The sequence below is a fragment of the Procambarus clarkii genome, chromosome 37 (assembly GCF_040958095.1).
Source record: "Procambarus clarkii isolate CNS0578487 chromosome 37, FALCON_Pclarkii_2.0, whole genome shotgun sequence".
Taxonomy (NCBI): Eukaryota; Metazoa; Arthropoda; class Malacostraca; order Decapoda; family Cambaridae; genus Procambarus; species Procambarus clarkii.
Genome location: NC_091186.1, coordinates 13,342,928 through 13,361,343, shown reverse-complemented (window position 1 = coordinate 13,361,343; position 18,416 = coordinate 13,342,928). Strand labels below are relative to the sequence as shown.

Below are 18,416 nucleotides of genomic sequence, written 5' to 3'. Positions count from 1 at the left end.
AACAATTTGGCATTCTATATTTATCTATTTCATCTCCACATCTAATGGGTGATTATTTGATTACATAAAAAATATAGGCCAATGTTACATTGGATCACTGTTTGTTGTTAATATATATCGAGTAAATTAATCTTCTGCTGACTTGGCAAGAAAGAGATTTTGCACACAAATGTCACATACTTGAATATTTCACATTTGTATTCTATAGTTATTGTTAAGGTAATTAAGGGAGTGAGTGAATCACAATTGAGTTCCAGATTGAATGGCTTTTGTCCTATAGTAGCAGTCACCTCATTGCCCAAAAGAATTTTGACATTGATATATCACGCCATTGTGATTTCTTTGAATACCATTACCTAACCTGAACCAAATTTTGCAGAATTTCTTGACGGAGTCACTGAAGCACCTTGAGAAGTCCTTTCCCTCCTCCAATTCCCACCTCACCGTCACACCCTCCATAGATCTCAAGAACAAGGATATGGACAAAAAATAACGGTGTGGCCATATAACTCACTTCCCGCCCTCCACCTACACCGCCGCCAGCCAGCCGCCGAGAGTCAAAGACTACGAGACATTCCTCAATTTATGTTATGGCTCGTAGAGACGCAAACTCTGCTAAAGATTGCTGTTGTCAGCCCAGCGCGGTCTTCAATTATGCCTCAATTTTTATTTTAAAGAATCAAAGCTCCCCCTTTTGAAGACTCGCTGCTGACACACGACCGGAGAATAATTTGTCACATGACTCGTTGAGCTTGGCCTGACGGTCTGTTTTGTAAATAAAACTTTATAGGCTTTAAGGTTGATACACGGTTGCCATGGAGCGAGCGCTGTTCTGATGGCAACGGAAGTGCAATAACGCACAAGAGATAGTGCATAATACTCAGCTTTGTGGAAACGTATGGAAAATAAAGACTATATAGAAGTGATTTCTGGGAAATTTATTTAAGTAATTTCACCTCTTCTAAGAGGTTTAATGAATCTCACAATCAGTAGAAGATTATAAGTGTAGTGTGCTAAGGTTTGTACAAATGCCATATTGCCATATTTTATTTTGACTGATAAGGTTATTAAACACCCACTATTCACAACTGCAGTTTATAGACAAATTTAGTTCGCGGATATTTGGATACAAAGCGAGACGGTGTTCAGCTATTTCATGTGCCACTCATGATACCCAGATTGAAATTCTATTGTGATGCTCTACCATTTAACAGTATTGTTTACCGAATACTTTGTTTTGTATCTAGTAAGTAGCCAAACTTTGTACGTTAGTAGTGTCAGGGTGAACGACCCTCTGAGGTTTTTCACATCCAATACATATCTGCCAAAACAATGTACCAAGTGCAATCTCTTGGCGATGTGATTTATAAATTAGGCAAATGGGCGTCTTTGAGAGCAACTGACTAGTTATGCGAGGGAGGCTAGGCAAGCCTCTGTAGGTGTAATATTTTGTTGGTTACTCAAGTCGATCCATGTTTTGTACAGTGTAGAAAGTACCTACAGACTCTATTTCTCTCTGGATGGGACTCTCTCACCTAACCTCTTGGCTGGGAGTAGTATAGTGTTAATCTTATGTAGGTGATAGGAGCCAAGCCTCTCAGACGCGAGTTTTAAAGTGTCCAACAGGCATGACAAAGTTATATATATTTCACTTCCTAATCTATTTTCTCTTTATACTGTCAAAATGTCTCTCTTTTTAGCTGTTACTTTTGTTGAATTCTCCAGTTTTGTTATAGAGATGTGAATAGTACATGATCTCTCAAAAGTGATCTGCATCTTTTCCCAAGTACAATAAAGGGCGTGAAATGAACTCGCTCATATTTATAAGCTGCTTCAGCACATTTTTTTTCTGTACAATGTTTGCTTGTAATTTTTTTTTACATTTCTTATCATATCACTGCTTAGTATCAGTATTTAGTTTCACTAGTCTTGCTCACCGTTCCTTTGTATTCCTCTTACTAAGCGTAGGAAACTTTTTGATCGTGAATTGCCAGTTTTTTTTTTCCTGTGTGGTTTGTTGGAAGGACAGTACTTCGGTATATCTTTTAAGACATTTTAGAAGGCTGTTTTATTCTCATTTCCTGCTACATTATATCCCAAAATAAGGGTGTGTGTGGGTGTGTGTGTGTGTGTTATAACTTCACTGTGATCCCTTAGGAACCCAGTGTAATTCAAAATATTTTTCTATTTTTCCTTGTACACAAGTGAACGATGTGATGTATGTGCTTAGTGTACGTGTTGCCATGAATGTGTATAAATGTGGCAGAGATAGCAATTGTGGATTTTGGGTGATTTTCCATTTTTTACTATAATAAAAATTTTATTGAATGTAATAACACCCAGAACTCTTAATTGATGTTTATGTCGCATTTTCTTGAATCTGTTGCGAGTCTGACCCAGTGGTTTACTTTGGGTCATGGTGACAGTAACCCCTATTGTTTATATTCTGTGCTTTGAATATTGAGATTCTCAATAAAGACAGCAAGGGCTCTGGGTAAGATGCAGCCAATACAAACCTCATATCATAGGCCTACTGTGGGCCTAGTTTATTCTACTTACTCCATTTTACTCCCTGCCCTTCCAAATGTCTGCAAATATGGCGTTGCTCAGACACCTTTCTTCTACAAAGGAAAGATTTTTTGTTGCCCAATTTCATGTAATGTTATATTATTAAATAAGGTATTTTATACTGTGCCACGCCCCTGGCACATGCTCTCCACAACCTGGTTGTTTTGTGTGTTCCTCCATAAAGGATGGTACCAACGTGTTGTATAGTTTATCTGTCAACTTGAAATAATTTTAATGCTAAAGGATGCCATATGTAGAATAATAATAAAAATCTTAACAAGACTATCATTTATTATATCTTGCCTTCTAAAATAGTCACTTATAAAGAGTTAATGTTTACAACATGTCATATTTTATAAAATTAGTACAGCAAATTATATTGGCATACTACCATATCACTCGCCACTCCAACATCATACATTTAAATATAATTAACAATTGGGTAAACACAAACGAATACAAGCAATGACATTACCAATCTGACTTGAAAAAACTTTTGAGCAAGATTGTAAAAATATGTATATACCGGTATTGCACAAGTTATAGTAAGCTAGTTACTACATGTAATCCTCCTGGTTTGTGTTTCTCTAAAGATGTAATTCGACATGTAATCAAACATCATTTTCCAGTTGCAGGTAATGTCTTATTACATTTTAAATGTATTAAAATAATTCTGGATACCTCTGCATTCCATGATCCAAAGTCTGGTAATTGAACAGGCTGAACTATTACTAGATTTAAGACAAAATTCAGTATATGCTCACAGGGCACAAGACAGCAAATGTAATCAGAGTAGCAAATATTTATTACATTTAACGTTTAAATGACCTGTCTTGATTTTTCCGCATCATTCCACTGGGAATGATACAAATCTTGAATTCCTTTACATGTGCATGTTAATGATGGCTTTACTTGTAAGTAATTACACAATGTAGCAATTTGTTCCTGGGTAGCAAGTTATTTTCTGATTTGCTTATGCCTCCAAAAGTATAGAAAATGGCTATTATTCCTCTCAAACTCAAACAATTACCACAGAATGCAAAGGGTTAAGGCTCTAGAGCCATGAGGCCACTCTTGAGTCAACCACGATAACAAAGTAACGGTGACGTAGAGAAAACAGCTGACAACCATACAAAATGGCAAAGTTACTATGAAAATGCTAGCCTCCGGGGGTTGAAGGCACATACGGATCTAGTCAACAATGAAGTAGCCAACACCGTCGGATGATTTAGACCCCATCTGTGAACAGAGCAATGGAATTTGATCCTCCATACACAGCAAAATGAGGTGGAAGAAGGAGTGCCAATGCTGGCATTCAGCAAGATGATTTTTGAGACCAAACTGGGGCCTCATCAATGAGTGACAGAGCAGCTAAGCAAGGGGAGCTTCGATGATGTAGGAGTAAACTGAACCAAAGCATTCACATATTAAATAATATGTCTATGTGAGAAAATCATCAGGGCAGGAATGGTCAGCATGAGATACATCAAAGTATTAGGGCCATATAGCAAGCCCAAACAGGTCCTGAAGTGTAGTAGTAGGTGCCGGAAATGTGCATTCCCAACGGTGGGTACAATGCCTTGGGCCACCCAAAAGAAATGGAGCAAAAGGGGCAGTAGTAACCACCGAAGAACTGGTATCTCCAGGAAACGTGGTAGACATCACTGGGGGATACGAAAGTCGTCCCTACCAAGGAAGAGGCAGAGGAGGGGGGAAAGAACTGGAGAGGTAGTCTTAGATAAAGCTTCGTCTGGGTCCAACACAGCAGAGCTATGAAGCCCAATCTTCCAACACAATCCAACTCAACAGGGCCTGGTTGCCCATCCCACAAGTCAGAGAATGGGAAACATGAACAGAAGAAAACATAAAAAAACTGAGAAATATGTCACAGTCCAGCACCTTCACCTACCACTAAACCCAAGAAGGGAAGGCACAAGCACACAAGCAAGTAACCTCAGTGGTAACCAGAACAGTATATGTTGGTAACAATTGAGAGACCAAATGACATCCCAGGAACCGATTGGGATACCAACCCCCACAATACCCACTTGATTCGATGTCTAGCCAGGCGGGGCTAACCAGACGAGCCGATGGATACAGGTTGTTGGCCTCCCCCCCCCTTCCCCACAAGAAGTGTGTCTAGTCTCCAGGGGTTGCAGTCAATGGGTAAGCTCAACTCCCAGGTGGAGGAACATCAGGAAATATACAGGTCTCTAGACAGGAGAGGGATGCAGGAGCTATTCCTCCCCTTCCCTCCGTGGGCAGTGCATAAGAGCCTCCTTGTCACAACAAGGCTCTGCCCAATGAGGGGGTTGGAGGCACAAGCAATCAGAAAATAAACACAACCAAGGAACAAAAATAAAATTATTGGTGTTATCAAAAGCTTTACTTTAAAGAATAAATTTGTGCAAACATAACTTCCATTCCAGTTTTGGAAGAGTTCCGTAGAGTTTGAGATGATCCCAATAGTTTAGAGTTACAGTGTGTCTATGCGTGCCATATTTCACCACACATTTCATGATTGCACTGCAGTACAGGGAATAACTAGTCTTAGTTTAACAATTTCAGGTACTGTATCAAGATTCTGGGAACTAGAAAATATGAAGTTTTACAAACAATTTATTCACACGTCATCATCCTCACTCTTTCTACATTTGCTGGTACAGTACTGTAATTTGTATCTCCATATTGCTTCTCACCACCTAAAAATATTGCAATGACCATCTATTATACAGTACTACTGTTATAGCCTTGTTTCAGCATATTAACCTCAAAGTTCACAAACCCTCCTAACAAACCTTACTTATTCATTCAAAGTGTCATCATTTGGCTGTGGGTCAGTGGAAAAAAAAGTGAATTAGTGTGTAATTACCTAAACAATTTGGGTGTGTGTAATTACCTAAACAATTACCTAAGTGTAGTTACAGGACAAGAGCTACACTCGTTGTCCCCCATTTTTACAGTACTTTATCATATGATGCTTTGAAACTAACGTACTGACAGTTTTGGCCTCCACCACCAGCTTACTTAACTTGTTCCAATCATCTACCACTCTGCTTGCAAAAGAGAACTTTCTAATATTTTTTAACATCTTTTGTTTTATTAGCTTGCATCTATTATCTCTTATTCTTTAAGTAGTTTTTAAGAATTCCTCTTTGTTAATTTTGCCAACCCTCGTTACTCTTTTGAATGATCATATCTCATTTTCTTTTATCTTCCAGTTGTGTAATCACCTAATTGTAGTTGTGAGAGTTGAGCTTTGGCTCTTTTGTCCCACCTCTCAACTGTCAATCAACTGGTGTACAGATTCCTGAGCCTACTGGGCTCTATCATATCTACATTTCAAACTGTGATTGGAGTCAGCCTCCACCACAGACTCCATAATTGTGTAATTACCTAAGTGTTGTTACAGGATGAGAGCTACGCTCATGGTGTCCCGTCTTCCCAGTACTCTTTGTCATATAACACTTTGAAACTACTGGCGGTTTTGGCCTCCCACTCACTTAACTTGTTCCAACCGTCTACCACTCTGTTTGCAAAAGAAAACTTTCTAATATTTTTTTGGCACTTTTGTTTCATTAGCTTGAATCTGAAGTGTGTACTTCAGTACGTGCACGTACGCACGTGCCTATGTGCGTGTGTACACACACACGTACGTACGCGTGCATGCGTGTGTGTGTGTGTGTGTGTGTGTGTGTGTGTGTGTGTGTGTGTGTGTGTGTGTGTGTGTAAGCAAGGTAGGTAAGGTAAGTAAGTTTCTTAGTAATAGTAGATCGTCACTGATGTTGGCAGCCCAGGTCTGGTTAAAATCATGGTGACCTGAGGCCGTACAATGATGAATTCTCCATAATTTTGTACAGTGGGTTATGTTATTTTATGTCAGTTGCCATAATTAATTTTTCCTAAGCATGTTAAATGATACACGAAACATTTGCAAAGAATATCTACATGATTACCACAGGAAGTCTGCCTGGTCAGAGACTGGATCACTGGGACCTCGAACCTCTGAATCACCACAAGGTAAGATAATCATGTGAACCTTATAGCATGCGAGGATGACAAGATGATACTCATAGAATATGAGAGAATGATTGATGCCAGGTGTCATCACAGTAAATGCCAAAGCACAACTGAAAAACAAAGATGAGCATTCAACATTGCACCTTTTCACTTTCCATAATTTTTGCTGAAACAACAATAAAAATGATGTAATTCAATATGTCCACTACCATCAAATCACTATGGATGAAGAATCACTACCAAACACAACATTTTCGGCTTGAAAAAGTATCATCAATGAAATGCTTTATCTGAAGCAATTTTGAGGTTTCCAGAATTATTGTAAAACTCTTCCTTCATAATTGATCAATGAGAATTGTAAATGACTTCAGTACTCATGATTTTTCAACACAAATATTTACAATGCTTAACACTAATTGTTATTAACATTCAACATTAACTTTGTTGGTCAAAATATTATTCCATAAATTGGCCTAAATTATTCGCCGTAATGATCGTAATTACAATAACCCCTCTAGCGTTACAGAAGCAATATGAGCTAAAAATATTAAAAGGATGAAAGTGGAAAGCAAAAAAAATGTTGCACACATAAGACTTAACTGTTCATTATATGTACTTAAACCTTCAACCCATTTCTTACAAGAGAAAAGCTACACGCAAAAATCTTTCATGCACTTCACATTTCTCCCTCCCCCTCCATCTTTCAATCTCGAACATGTCCTTACATGTGCCACAAAAACAGAGTTCTCTAATTTCAACCTTTTTTGTCCTATATTTACAGGAACTCTTAATTAATATATATCATACCACAGAAAAACTTCCCATATACCAGATATGCATGCAACCTTACAATAAAACAAACACACACACCTTTAATACACGAAGGATTTAATTGGCATCTCCTAAATTACTATATAATCATAAGAGGAATGTATGAGAAGAGGTTTCTGTTCACAATGCTGGGAATTATGACCATAAAACATAGATCAAGAGAGAGTACAGTGCCCATCAAAATAATGCAGTGTCCTGCTCCAGGCACAACACAAGAAACACTTCACAGGAATATTAGTAGTAAAAAAAAAAAAGTATTTTAATTACCTTTTAATGCTTGGTTGGATGGTCTTTTCTTTTCTTAACGGCTTGGAGACGTTGGGGTAGTGACAAAGCAAGATTATGTAGGTGGTCAGGTGAGATTTTTATCTCAGGCCTCATGTATGGCTACTTTCAGCTTGGGTATGGAGCCAAAGTCTGCCATGCAGATTCCTCTCGACAATGTGCCAGAAGTTCTCAACTGGGCTGAGATCTGGGCTGTTACCTGGTCAATTCTTTATGAAGGGTACCATGCAGTCATCAAGCCACTTGGTGACAGATTTGGCAATGTGAGCTGGAGCACCATTTTGTTGGAACACTGTGGCTTGTGTAAGCCTGAAAGAATCTGGCAAATAGTCACAAATCAGCTCCAGGTAAGCTGCTAAATTCACTTTAAGGTTTTTAGGAAGCACAACAAGCTTGCCTAAACCACTGCACAAAAACAACTCCACACCATAAGCAAATCTGTGTGTTTGACTGTGTTTGCCACAAAGCATGGTACAGGGGGGCATGCACTACAATAAGGTTAACCTCCTTGATTGCATGACAGTAAATGTTGCCTCATCTGACAACACTGATAACCAGTCATTATCAGTCCAAGTAAGATATTTCTGGACAAAGGTGGCCCTACAAGCTCTCTGTGCATGTGTAAGGAGTGGTCTTGTCTGTGCTTTTTGGCCAGCATGATACAGTATGCATTGACTTTCATCAAGCACTTTCTGATGGTTCTGCTTCACTTCTTTCACTATAACATATGGGGTGCTCTCTAATGAACATATTAAAATGGTCACAGTCCTTAAAGAGGTCCTTGGATGACCAGGTTGATGTTTTTGTGATGGCATCTCACCGATTGCCTCATTAAACCTGGCAAAATATTTTTGTACTCTCAGCTTGGACACACCAACCACCTCACTAATCTGCTTCGTTTGGTGGCCTGCCTGCTTTAAAGCTATGACCTGTGCTAAAGATTTTTTAGTTAGATTATTGATAGGTGCCATATGAACATTGCAGTACCACCAGCAGAACACATCAATAACAGCGAAATGCACACAATGTAGGAGACCAAAACGCACAAAGGAACCACACTATGACAGCCGCCAGGTTACTGACTGTTGCTGCTGGGTATGCCACACGGTGATGAGACATGCCGTGATGTTATGTAAACGCTACATTAATCTGTTTAAATTATTTCACACACAAGAGTATCATTCTTTTTTTCACCACAATAATGCAGAGCCTCATGCAGGATGCCCACATTGTTTTAATGAGCACAACAAGAAACACACAACAGAAAGACCTGAATAGTTAAAAAAAAATTAGGCCTCTAAACAATTCAGGTGACCACACTTGGGGTACAGTTGAATGTTTTGCTACATCATAATATAGAACAGCAACTATGAGCTCAAAGAGCCCCTTTCGTTCATGTCCATACAGTAAAAACTTTCTTATGAATGCTGCCATTGTTGACTCTCAATAGCCTGAGACTGGTATTGCCCAAAATAAAGGTAAGTAAAAACTAATACAACGCTTGATACATGCCAATCGGAGACAGATGTAGACTTGAAGAATGCATTAATTGTTAACTCCATCACAGCAAGCCCACGTACAGTATACCAGGTTGGGTAGTCCGATTTAAATAAGAAATATAACCTTATTATGGTTGCCATGTTCTTTGAAGAATCACTGCTTCGAATAATTATGTATATCTCGAAGTTGCCCTTATAGACAAGAGGTTACTGTACTGTGAAAGCCATCCAAGAATAAAATTTATTAGAATATCTAATAAGGCACAAATGTCAAAGTTTGATTAGAATTGTCTAGAACTATCCAGTGGATGATGTATAAATAGTAAAGGGTATACACTACAGTATGTTAATTGATTAAATTTCTAAGCCTCAAGTTCACCTTTCACTATATTTATTTCATTCTTTGGGTAGGCTTATAAAAAAATAATGAACAAGACATCAAACTTGCTCTTAATAACAAAAGCACTAAACCAACAAGAAAAACATTTTTGCTTCATCAGATGAGGTACCCTCTTAATGGAAATATGATCGTTTAAACTAGTGGTCCCCAATCCACCGTCTGCTTCTGTGTGGCCCTTAGCCACTAGGGGAAAATACTGTCTTGTCTTGTGTTGGAACTGTCAGTTATCTGCAGCCAGAATCATCAGTGACACATTACACTACAGTACCACATTTAATTATGATATTTTTTCAGGAGAATACATTTAAATTGTAATTATGAGAGCTGTGTGTACCTGGATGGGGTTCTGGAAGTTTTTCTACTCCCCCAAGCCAGGCTTGACTTGAGAGAGCTGGGTCCAACAGACTGCTGCTTCGAGAGGCCCGCAGGCTCATATATACACTACAGCCCGGTTGGTCTGGCACTTCTTGCAGAAAACTGTCCAGTTTATTTCTTGAAGCATTCCACTTTTGTTCCAGCAATATTTCCTATACTTGCTGGGAGAATATTGAACAATCATGGATCTCTGATGTTTACATGGTGCTCCCTGATTGTGCCTATGGCATTTCTACTCTCCACTGGCTCTATTCTGCATTTCCTTCCATATCATTCACTCCAATATGTTGTTATTTTATGGTGCTAATTTGGGACCTGGCCCTCCAGTATTTTCCATGTATAGTATATATTATTTGATACTTCTCTTGTCTCCAGAGAATAAATTTTGAGAGTTTGAGATGATCCCAATAATTTAGAGTTACATCGTGTCTTTGCGTGCCATATAGTTACATATGTTTTCATGACTGGAAGTCTAAAATATTGCCACAGCAACCATAGAGCTCCCCCTGAATTACGATCACTCAAAGAACTTCAACAGAACCTTCACCGCATTCATTCACGACAGACTAAATAGCTAATATAAAAAAAAAACTGACCATAAAATTATGCAAAATGGTTATAGGGCTATTACATAATTTTGCCTTAGACTTTGGCTATATAAGCTAAAACAGAACAAATAAAATTTTGAGCTTGTATGTATAACTTTGATTGTCAGACAATAGTCATATCATGGCATTCATATTACAAAATTAAAAAGAGAATAAAGGCCGAATTGCTTCATCAGACATCAAATTTAAAACCATGTTGTTATTTTAAAGTTGATAACAAGGGTAATTAACAATACATAATTACCCTTGAGCGAGCAACTAACATATCACACACATCAATAATGTGCCCAGAAAAAAATACATAAAACCTGAGATGTTGACAGGTAAAAAATCAGTTATTGGTGTAAAACACAGTGCAATCTTGGTGCACTTGAACCTGTTTCCAAGCATCTGTTAATTTCGTATGTTCGCTAAACGAGAACAAGAGATGCAAAAACTTTTTTAAAAGCAAATTATGACATGGGTCCTAATTCAGTCCTGCTCTACACAGAGACAAAATATCTAAACCTTCTGCGGTATATGTTACACATTAAACCTTATATTTAGTGACAATGTCAGACCATGAAGGAAGGAATGAGACAGGAAATTCCTTAAGAATTTTCGTATTTAACAATACATCTTCAGACACAGATGTAATATTAAATATAAAAAGTACTTAAGGAATTTCCTGTCTTAATCCTTCCTTCATGGTCTGACAGTGTCACATTGTTCATCATTGTTAATTTCTTTGTGATTTACACACGAAGGAAGTGTCTGTCTCATATTTAGTATCTGTGAATGAACTTGGGAATAGTCTTATTTTTCACATTCGGTTAACTCAGAGTGGGAGCATTGGTAATGCATTTGGGGATATAGATGCATGTGTATGCATCTGTATGTTTTGAAAAAGTAATGTTTACAATAAAATGTATAGATTATGAAGTGTATAAAAGAAAAACACATTCCACAATTCAGTAATTTTCAAGAATTTGAATATATTAGTTCATGTCATTAACAAATAATAATTTATGCAGTGAAGACAGACTGAAAAATAAGATCTATTATTTAATTAAATAACACAAAAAGCATTAGGCAAAATTTTCTTAGTATATACAGGATATTAAAACAGAAACATGATTAAAGTGCTCCAATCTACAAACACACTATAAACATAATATGCATTTGGGTTAAAAGAATGTTACTTTTTAAAAGTCCATTTAAATAGCATATTATAGATCTACCTTCCAAAGCCTCTTTCAATGAAGAACTGTAAATTTTAAATTTATTCATACTGTGACGTATAACAATATACATCACACAGTATGTGTGTGATGTACAGTATATTGTTATACACCGTATGTGCATTATGTTCTCTCTTAACCAACTGTAATCATTAAACTATTCGATTTCTTAATTACTATAATCATCGCACTCATTTACTAATTTATTGTCTAGTTTATAACAGTAAACATACTGCCTGATGATCAAACCACATCAGAAGATGAAGAAACAATGACGTTTCGGTCCGTCCTGGACCTTGGTCAAGTTGTGTGTGAAACATACTGACTCAATTCACTGACAACATATTGTGGAGTTCCTATAAGCTGAACAATGTCAATTTGTTGGGCCTCAAATACACATTTTTACCATGTCCAAAATCATTGAACCTCTTTAGTTATTTGATGCAATATATAATTATATTTTATTAGCTACATATATTGTGAATCGATTGAAAGTTAAATAACATATTTATTTCCTATATAAGCAAGTATCTTCTAGTATTATTAGTGTTTTACACTCTTCTCTCTGTACCTTTTAACTTTCATTTCAATTCTTACACTCTATTACTGCTTTCCAGCATAAACACTTAACAGTTTACTTTAACAATTTATTCATGAATTTCAAACCTAGTCTTGCTCTTGTGCAAGTGAAATAGCTGTTATTTATGTACACTCATTAATCTGGCAGATTATATCCACACAAACACACACACACACACACACACACACACACACACACACACACACACAGTTCTCGAAGAAAAAAAAACAGCGTTGAATGTAAAGAAATGCCATTTTCTGGGTGAGCCCCGGAGGCTCCCTGAAGCTATCTGAACTGATATGTGCTATATTAGTTTGGGGTCATCAGTCACAGGAGTCCTTATGCCTACCTGGAACCATGAGCCAGAACCAAATCCCCTCAGAGAGGTGCAGGGAGCAATGGTCTATGAGCACTTTACATTTAAATTGTGTCATAATTGCTATCGATCAAGAAAAGACCCAGAAAGGTAGGTGAATCAAAACAGACCACTGTTAGGTTAACCTGTGCAATCTACATCCAAAAAAGATCAAAATAACTCTCCTAGAAAGAAACCCAACAAGCAATACTTCATGCAACTAGCACTCTCACTCATTAGTGCTCACCGGAGACGGCAACCCATCACTCCAGTTCTTGAACGATGAAAACCACTTACCAGATGGAGGGTGTCATGGAGCCTCCGGGGCTCACCCAGAAAATGGCATTTCATTACATTCAATGCTGGTTTTCTGTGGGGAGCCCCATCAGTTCCCTGAAGCTAACTACCCAAAGATAAGTAAAAGGAGGGACTTACCCGGGAGGCAGCAGCACTGCAGGTCTCAAGACGAGGAAGAGACAGATGGCCGCGACAGGAGACCCAAAGCCACACACAACTGGGAAGGAACTGAAACGTGCACGAGATACCTTGCAGCCAGGACTCTGTTTAACCTCCAAATCCCCCACGCCCGAATGTCGACCCAAGACATGTTGCTAAAAACTGCCGTGAGAGCAGTATGCTTTCTAACATCATGGGCATTATGGTAGACTGCAGGCTGGCTAGACTTCATGACACTTCATGGCAGAAAACCTGAGACACATGAGTCCTGGAACAGGGAACCAAGGAAACCAGATCCACCCAGAGAGCGTCCACCGGCACAGAACCAGTAGCCCGCAGGTAGCAGTGTAAAGCCGCCACCAGACACAACTACCTAGGCTTGCCTAATAAGAAGCTAAGCAGGCCTTCTCTGTCGAAACAAGGCGAAAACACCAGAGAATGAAAAGAAAATGAAAACAAAATCCCCCGAAGACACACACAACAAACAAACTGGCAGGCAGAGAGAAACATTGGCCGCTACGTTGAAGTAAAGTGAGCTGTGCTAGCCACAGTGCGCCCCATCCAGCCAATAACACTCCCCTATCTGGGGCACGACAGAAAGCCCAAGAACCCCGACGTACCCCAGGGACAAAGACAACATCAAGCGATGGAGTCCTCAAATGGGGAATGATTCTCAAACGCCCCAGGGAAGATAACCTGCAGCCAACTGGCGGCTGAGTGGACAGAACACTGGATGCGTGATCCAGTGGTCCTGGGTTCGATCCCAGGCGCCGGCGAGAAACAATGGGCAGAGTTTCTTTCACCCTGATGCTCCTGTTACCTACCAGTAAATAGGTACCTGGGAGTTAGTCAGCTGTCATGGGCTGCTTCCTGGGGGTGGAGGCCTGGCCGAAGACCGGGCTGCGGGGACATTAAAGCCCCGAAATCATCTCAAGATAACCCTGACATGCAATAGAAGTACTTACGAAGCACCTAGAGAAGATCTCCCTAGACACATTCTGCTCCTGTACTCTTGAGACACCTGACCTCCCCACACCACACACACACAGCTGGAACTACCACACAGAGGCAAAAATCCATAACAGGAACTTGAGGCCAGTGGTGACTGATCTGACCATCAGCACATCAGTTCAAGAACTGGGATGGTGGGCTGCCAGCTTCGGTGAGTGCTAACGAAAGAGAGTGCTATTTGAATGAAGTGCAAATAGCACTCTATTTGCTTGTTGGGTTTCTTTCTAGGGGAGTTATTTTGATCCTTTTGGATGTAGATTGCATAGGTTAACCAGACAGTGGTCTGTTTTGATTCATCTACCTTACTGCGTCCTTCCCCGGTTTATGGCAATTCTGACAATTTAAATGTAAAGTGCTCATAGGCCATTGCTCCCAGTGCCTCTCAGAAAGAGCCAGGTTCTGGCTCATGGTCTCTGGTAGGCATAAGGTTCTGGCTCGTGGTCCCAGTAGGCATAAGGTTCTGGCTCGTGGTCCCCGGTACGCATAAGGACTCCTGTGACTGATGACCCTCAAACTAATATAGCACACATCAGTTCGAATAGCTTCTGGGAGCCGACAGGGCTCCCCACAGAAACTATATATTTGCGTCAAATCTTACAATTCTTAGCATAAACTTCATTGATGACCAAACCACAGCTCAGAAGTTGAAGAATTAATGACATTTTGGTCCATCCTGGACCATTATCAAGTCGAGTGATAATTGTCTTGACAATGGTCCAGGATGGACTGAAACATCTTCGCTCTCCATCTTCCGAGATGTGGTTTGGTCATCAAATCTTTAGCCACGTTATCGTGACTCATCATCTGCATTAACGTCATTCTTTACAACAAATCCACCAGTATTTACCTTGAAGAAGTAAGGTAGCTCAGTACAGCAATAAATTACAACCGTATACGTAATTCAATGTCGTTTAGGACTGTCTACCAAGACAAACTGAACAAGACAACATACAAATCAAATGTTATTTATGGACAAATAGAAAATGCTAATACACTATATATATATTTTGAAGTATCCCAAGAGTTAGGTGGATGAAAGGGTTTCATTAACAAATATATTAAAAATCAACATAGGCACATTATCTGATAAGTCTCACTGCATGATATAATATATATTCATTTACTTCTAAAACAATTCTTTGCACATACAGTACAGAAAATACAAATGGGCTTTATCAGGAATAAATTAACTAGCATAAAATAAATTAAATGAATGCAACAAAAACTTAATATATTTTATATCCAAACTGAACACTGAAAATATCATATAATATATTTTACATAACTCTATGAGCTGTAATTTTGAAATATAGTGAAGGGCCTCCCTTCACTATCCCTAAAGGATAAAAAAAACCTCCCCATAACCATATTGCAAACATTGAAATTAAGTAGAATTTAACTCAACCATGTTGCAAAGGTGCAAATGCAGCAAGATTTGAACCCAACCATGTTGCAAAGGTGCAAATGCAGCAAGATTTGAACCCAACCATGTTGCAAAGGTGCAAATGCAGCAAGATTTGAACCCAACCATGTTGCAAAGGTGCAAATGCAGCAAGATTTTAACGCAGCCATGTTGCAAAGGTGCAAATGCAGCAAGATTTTAACCCAACTCTTTTTGTCGTGCATTAAAAGGATCATGATTATGAAACTATTTTCAAATATGTAAATTTTAGGAATGTATGTTATGAAAAGCTTTAATTGTAGTAAACTTGTGAACCCGGATGAAATGATAAAATATGTATTATTTAATGTATCGTAACTAAGCTAATTTTTAGGAGAGTAATGAAATTCATAAGCATGGAAAAGTCTGAAGATTTGAGAATAGTTTGGTATTTATTGGTACTGTACCCAAAGATTTTTGTCCAAAATGTTCACAGGGGACAGATAACTCATACACATTAAAGCAGAGCTATCCTGGAAGGTTATGAAATTTACATTTGAATGAAGATGTAATAACAAGGGCGAATTTATGGATGACTGGAAGATGAGCGAGTTGAGATATCAATGTAAAACGAGTGTGTGTGTAAAGGAACACACACACACACACACAGCTACCATGAAATTTCTAAGTGGATGTAGTTTCCTCCTACCATGGCTGGATTTTATGTGCGCAGGAGACAAGACATTACTCATCCACTTTTGTTTGCAGAAAGATCAATAGTTGCCTCCATCAGTTAAGCAATCAACTATTGATGTGCCACCTTGGAAACAATCCAACTAATGAAAATGATAATAGTCAATGTTTTACATTAATTAAAAGATTAAAGAAACCCATAATTTAAATGTACAAAAATGTACAGTCCAACAAAAATGCACATAAAAGACTAGAATTTTAACAAAACTCAGGACACTAATACTGTACTTAGCAATTGTAAGTGCATATTGCACTATTCAACACTGTCCAAAATGAACCGTGAAAATTATTGACATATCCATTTTCATTATTCATAATCATTCATGAGAAAATGATGAACAAAAGTCTGTTTCTTCCTCTCCACTGCTTGAGGCGATGTTCGGCGGTCGGAAGCCGTATTAACCGGCTCTCTCAGTAGTATACTTCCAAAAACTAAGGCTGTAAAGAAATATTTATTTCTTGTATGCCTCTTAATACATAATATACATTCAATACAGTGCTAAATTTAAAAGTTATTAATAAGACTCATAAAATACAATACTGTAAATATGAAATAAAAATCAAACTATAATAATTATGAAAAGCATCTTTCTGAGCGGATAATTCTGTTATTTCTTAATGATTGGTCGTCTGTGTTCAACGGGTAGGATCACAATGTCTGGCAGGACATTGCCATCGCAGCAACTTTCACATTTTTCTTTCAGGGATGACTAAGGTGCTAAGGCGTCCCTGGAGAATTATCAATATAATAATGATTCACAGGGTTGTTCACAAACTCGAGCCTTACAGAAATCCCCTTCCTCTGAGATGACAAGGTGACTATCAACAAAAGGCTCTGATAAACTACCAATTAACCCAATACACAGAGAAAGCACATTAATGTGATCTCAATGAACAAATAGCATGAATGAATGGCGTAGTCGACTAGAGCGTGCCTGGTAACATCCAGCGTATAGGCTCGAACCCTCATCATGGCTCCTGTGGTTTTGTTAATTAAGCCAGTGGCAGACCTTCGCTGACCACCACAAGGGAGATGTAACACATACCTTCAGCTTCCCATGCTTGACATGTTTTCGTGTAGGGGATACAAAAATAGGAAGAGTGAATGTGGAATGATCAGCTCAGAGAAGCCCTTTTTATACAGCTCAAAGACCGATTTCTGAGCTGGTTCATTCTGCCTCTAATGAAGGTCAAGTGTGGTGAGGAAGCAGACATCTCACATTACTTGATAAAGCTGATTATAAAGGATTAAGGGCACTGAATGGGATCATTACATAAACTTTATATATATGGAGATGTATTCCTCACACACACACACACACACACACTGTCATCACTGAAATACTGTATGTTGTTCTTCCTGACTGTGAATGATTGTTTCACAGTCATTCACAAAAACACAAACCCACTGAACACAAGGGCCAGGACAATCAAGCTCAGAAAGTGCTGCACTATATATTTAAAAAGTAAGAAGTGATTGCAGCAAAATACATGCAGTATTACTAAAATATTACTTACACACACACACACCCTCTTTCATCCTGTAACTACACTTAGGTAATTACACATGTATGCAGAATAAACCACATTTGAAAGGTGGAAAATATTGCTAACATGTTTTCAACCCTCTTGGGGTCTTTCTTCATAGAAAATGACAGACAAGAAAAACAGCAGAGAAGTTATGGACCCTTTCTACTATGGGAACCAAAGTCAAGAGAAAGAGGAGGGGGAGCGACTTGATCAAAGGGGAGCCCAAACGTCACACCAGATAACCAGCAAAAACACTGGTAGGAACACCAAATTAGGAGACAAGGCAAAAGGGAGGAGGAGGAAACAAACAAAAAGAAACAGTAGATATATACAAAGGGAAAACAAATTCCCTTTTTAATCTGTATGACTCAAAAGGGAGAAACAAAACAAATAGTTTATAACACAGGGGAAGGAAAATAAAGGTTATCCTTGTAAAGAGCCTACTGTATTTATACTTGCAAATAAAAACAGACTATACAGTACAGTATTTATCATTTCTGGTGCACTAAAGCATATTTCCTCCATTCTAAAGAACTATTATAGA

The 18,416-nt window shown here is 38.4% G+C and overlaps 2 protein-coding genes across 11 annotated transcripts in view; one reads left to right on the top strand and one right to left on the bottom strand.

Moving 5' to 3' along the window:
- TfAP-2 (transcription factor AP-2) overlaps nucleotides 1–2,850 on the top strand; it is a 287,300-nt gene extending 284,450 nt beyond the window's left edge. For all 8 annotated transcript variants that reach the window (XM_045754457.2, XM_045754456.2, XM_045754455.2 and 5 more), the window contains one exon: nucleotides 380–2,850. In XM_045754457.2, the coding sequence (XP_045610413.2) occupies nucleotides 380–493 (114 nt within the window). In that variant the 3' untranslated portion in view covers nucleotides 494–2,850. The remainder of the gene's footprint in view (nucleotides 1–379) is intronic.
- Ocrl (Oculocerebrorenal syndrome of Lowe) overlaps nucleotides 2,842–18,416 on the bottom strand; it is a 117,171-nt gene continuing 101,596 nt past the window's right edge. For all 3 annotated transcript variants that reach the window (XM_045754463.2, XM_045754461.2, XM_045754462.2), the window contains exon 19: nucleotides 2,842–16,780. In XM_045754463.2, coding sequence (XP_045610419.1) covers nucleotides 16,650–16,780 — 131 coding nt within the window. In that variant the 3' untranslated portion in view covers nucleotides 2,842–16,649. The remainder of the gene's footprint in view (nucleotides 16,781–18,416) is intronic.